Raw genomic sequence first — 4,085 nt, forward strand, 5'->3', positions numbered from 1 at the left:
TCTCTCTTTCTCTCTCTCTCTCTCCTCTCCCTCTCCCTCTCCCCCCCTCTCTTTCTCTCTCTGTCTCTGTCTCTGTCTCTGTCTCTGTCTCTGTCTCTGTCTCTCTCTCTCTCTCTCTCTCTCTCTCTCTCTCTCCTCTCTCTCTCTCTCTCTCTCTCTCTCTCTCTGTCTCTCTCTCTCTGTCTCTCTCTCTCTCTCTCTAAACGGCAACCCGTTTTCTCTGTTCACACAGTAGAAAAATGCAAAAGCATTTTGGGGTGATGATCAGTGCCATTACGTAAATCCATGCAGATAGTAGCTCCAGTTCAGTTCTGTCCCAACGTATGAGAGGTGAGATATGAGCTGTGGTAGCTCAGATGTGGTCTCTCAGACGCTGTGGTTCTCTGATATGAGGTTACTGGGTCATTCTCAGCTTCATACTTCATAACCAAGTCCAAGACGTCTCTCCTTCTAACCTTGGGTGTGGATGTTGTTTCCTCACCTCTATCCCCCCACCACGCACACACACACACACACACACACACACACACACACACACACACACACACACACACACACACACACACACACACAGGTAACAGGACGTACATGCACCCAGACTCCCCCAACACAGGAGCCCATTGGATGAGGCAGGAGGTGTCGTTCGGCAAACTGAAACTCACCAACAACAAAGGCGGCTCCAACAACCTGGGACAGGTACACACACACACACACACACTCTCACACACACACACACACACACACACACACGCACACACACACTTTCTAGGACGAAGTAGTTCATGGTGTTTTTTTAGCATGGTCTTGTTTAGCATGGATAGTTATCCTAATTACCCGTCTATAAACTAACCCTAATCCCCCCCCTCTCCCCTCCCTCCTCTCCTCTCCTCTCCTCTCCTCTCCTCTCCTCTCCCTCCCTTCCCCTCCCCACCTCTCTCCTCTCCACCTCCTCCCCTACTCTCCCCTCCCCTCCCCTCCTCTCCTCTCCTCTCCTCCCCTACTCTCCCCTCCCCTCCTCTCCTCTCCCCTCCTCCCCACCTCTCCTCTCCCTCCTCCCCTACTCTCCCCTCCCCTCCTCTCCTCTCCCCTCCCCACCTCTCCTCTCCCCTCCTCCCCTACTCTCCCCTACTCTCCCCCCTCCCCTCCTCTCCTCTCCTCTCCTCCTGTCTCTCAGATGATCGTCCTCCAGTCGCTCCACAAGTACCAGCCCCGCCTGCACGTGGTGGAGGTGAAGGAGGACGGCTCTGAGGACGCCTTCCTCACCACCAAGGCCCAGACCCTCATCTTCCCCGAGACGCAGTTCATCGCCGTCACGGCTTATCAGAACGCAGACGTGAGTCACCTCGGACGACCTCCGTCAGCAGGATATCACCGGACACCTTACTCTCTCTCCTCAGCGTAGCGTAGCTTAGCATACATCCCCCCCCCTCCCCCCGTACGCATTAACCATCTGCCCAGCGCAGAGGCATACCTAGGCTCCATAGGGTTACTGTACACTACCGTTGCTAGTATGCTAGGTATGCTATGCTATGCTAAAGGCTAGTATGCTATGCTACATATTATTACTGTATGCCAGTGTTCTAGTTCTGTATGACAGAGGGAGAGAGAGAGAGATAGAGACAGAGAGAGAGATAGAGAGAGACAGAGAGAGAGAAATAGAGAGACAGAGCGATGAGAGTGAGAGAGAGAGAGATAGAGAGAGCAGAGAGAGTGAGAGAGAGATAGAGAGAGAGATACTGTAGATGTATGTGTTTGTCTCTTCAGTGTAATAGAGAGATAGAGAGGTATACGAAGAGATATAGATGTGTTTTTCCACTTGACTGTAAATAGAAGTGTAGTCAGACGCGAACACTTTCCCACGATAAGAAAAGAAAACGTGTGGTACCCTCATTAATTATTTGTTGCAGTCAGTGATCTCTCTCTCTCTCTCTCTCTCTACTCACTCCCCCCCCTCTCTCTCTCCCCCCCACCCTCCCGATCCCATCTTGTCTCCTGCTATTTCTTACACAGATTACTCAGCTGAAAATAGACCATAACCCCTTCGCTAAAGGTTTCCGGGACAATTACGACACGTAAGTCAACCCCCTATAAAAAACAAAATAACTGAATTAACAACAAGACAAGAAAACGTTTGAACTCTTAAACCCCAGGTCTGTTAAAACCCTGTGACACATCCGCTCGCTGCTCTCCATACCCACTCCCTCCTCCCTCCCCCGCCTATCAACACCGATATCTCAAATAACACTTTTTTCTGAAGTTTGTACTAGGAAGTAACACGTCTTCTTCTTCCTCCTCTAACACATACTCTCCCCCCTCCCCCTCTCCCCCCCATCTCCCCCGCCATCTCCCCGCTCCCTCCCCCGCCCCGCCCATCTCCCCCTCCCCTCTCTCCCGCCCCGCCCATCTCCCCCCCTCCCCTCCCCTCCCCCGCCCTGCCTCCCGCCCATCTCCCCCCTCCCCTCCCCCGCCCCGCCCCGCCCCGCCCATCTCCCCCCCTCCTAGGCTCTACGCGCCGCCCGACTCCGACCGCCTCACCCCCTCCCCCCCGGACGGGCCCCCAGCAGCTCTCCCTCCCCGCCTGCTACGCCCAGGGTTACCTCGCCGACCCGCCCTACATGAGCCCCTCCCTCCAGAGCCCCCGCTTCTACACCCATGCCCCCAAGGACCCCCCCCCTCTCCTCCTCCTCCTCCTCCTCCCCCTCCTCCTCCTCCCACAGCCGCTGGTACCTGACCAGCCCCCACCACCACCAGGCCGCCCCCCCTCTCCCCCTGAACCGCCTGGACTTTCTCCAACTCCTACGTGGGTGTGGACGGAGACCCCTCCTCCTTCTCCTCCTCCTCCTCCTCCTCCTCGTTGCCAACGGCTTCTACAAGCCCTTCCCCCTGCAGGGGGGGGCCCACCACCACCACCCCTTCCCCCTGCAGGGGGGGGCCCACCACCACCACCACCACCACGCTGCGCTAGGCTACTATCAGGACAACCCCTTCGCCCCCACCTCCTCCACCTCCTCCACCATCTCATCGTCGGGGGTCTCCTCGAGGGCCTGGGGGGCCGGCCGCCCCTCCGCGCAGTACCTCAGCCACCCCCACCCCGGGAAACCTCCGGGCCCCAGCCTGGGCTGGTTCAGACCAGTGTCCTCCACCTCCACCTCCACCTCCACCTCCTCCACCTCCTCCTCCTCCTCCTCCACCTCACCAGGGAACCCTCCCTCTAGGCTCCTCAACCCCCCCCCCTCCTCGGCTCTTCTGGAGCCCCTCCGACCGCCTCCCCCCCTCCTCCTCCCCCAGGACAAGCCCAAGGAGGCGGGGGGGGCAGGACCAGGGGTAGGGGGGGCAGACCAGGAGCCGCCCTGGCTGGAACCGCCCTCGGTGAAATCGGTGGACTCGGCCGACTCGGGCCTGTTCGAGGGAGGGGGGGGAGGAGGGGGAGCGGGAGGGGAGACTAAGAAGAGGCGGGTGTCGCCGTACGCGTCCAGCACGGAGAACTCGCCCCCCCCCCCCGCCGCCCCCCCCCCTCCTCCTCCGCTCCGGCGCGGAGCTGTGTGAGAAGGACACCAGCAGTAGCGACGCAGGCTACTACGGCTTCTACGCCCACTGACCGACCGAACGCCCCTCACCTCACACACACACACACACACACACACACACAACCACACACACCACGTAAATACCCAGTCCCATTGTGTGTGTGTGTGTGTGTGTGTCCCCTACCCACTGTGTGCTATGGTATCTCCCACGGAGAGACACAAGTGTCTCTCTCTGTGTGTCCGTTTGACGGTTCTTGACTGAACCACTTCTCAGTGGATGACAGGGGGGAGGGGGTCAACATCACAGCAGCAGAAAACAGGACAATAAGACAGAGCTTTCGGTGGCCATTTTCTCTGCCGTTTTCACACATACGACAGATAGACTGGAACCTAGAAGAACCTAGAAGTCCTAAAGGGCAGGCTAGCTAAGCGGCTAAGCGGCTAGCGCTAACCTGCGAGGCTAGCCTCTGTCTTTGTGTCTCTGTTGTAGGTTGTGTGGGAGGAAGAGGACCTCATCTTAGGTCAGGCAAGAACATGTTTCAAGGTGTCTGTCAGAGT

At 57.8% G+C, this 4,085-nt stretch overlaps 1 protein-coding gene across 1 annotated transcript in view; it reads left to right on the plus strand.

Moving 5' to 3' along the window:
• tbx21 (T-box transcription factor 21) overlaps positions 1–3,598 on the plus strand; it is a gene marked incomplete at both ends in the record, with an annotated part of 22,701 nt that extends 19,103 nt beyond the window's left edge. Inside the window, 7 exon segments of the mRNA XM_080542555.1 lie at positions 575–696; positions 1,175–1,333; positions 2,011–2,072; positions 2,503–2,542; positions 2,544–2,654; positions 2,890–3,530; positions 3,532–3,598. Of these exon segments, the coding sequence (XP_080398681.1) occupies positions 575–696; positions 1,175–1,333; positions 2,011–2,072; positions 2,503–2,542; positions 2,544–2,654; positions 2,890–3,530; positions 3,532–3,598 (1,202 nt within the window).
• Between the last annotated feature and the right edge of the window lie 487 nt (positions 3,599–4,085).

The sequence above is a fragment of the Nansenia antarctica genome (genome assembly GCF_963989245.1).
Source record: "Nansenia antarctica genome assembly, chromosome: 11".
Taxonomy (NCBI): Eukaryota; Metazoa; Chordata; class Actinopteri; order Argentiniformes; family Microstomatidae; genus Nansenia; species Nansenia antarctica.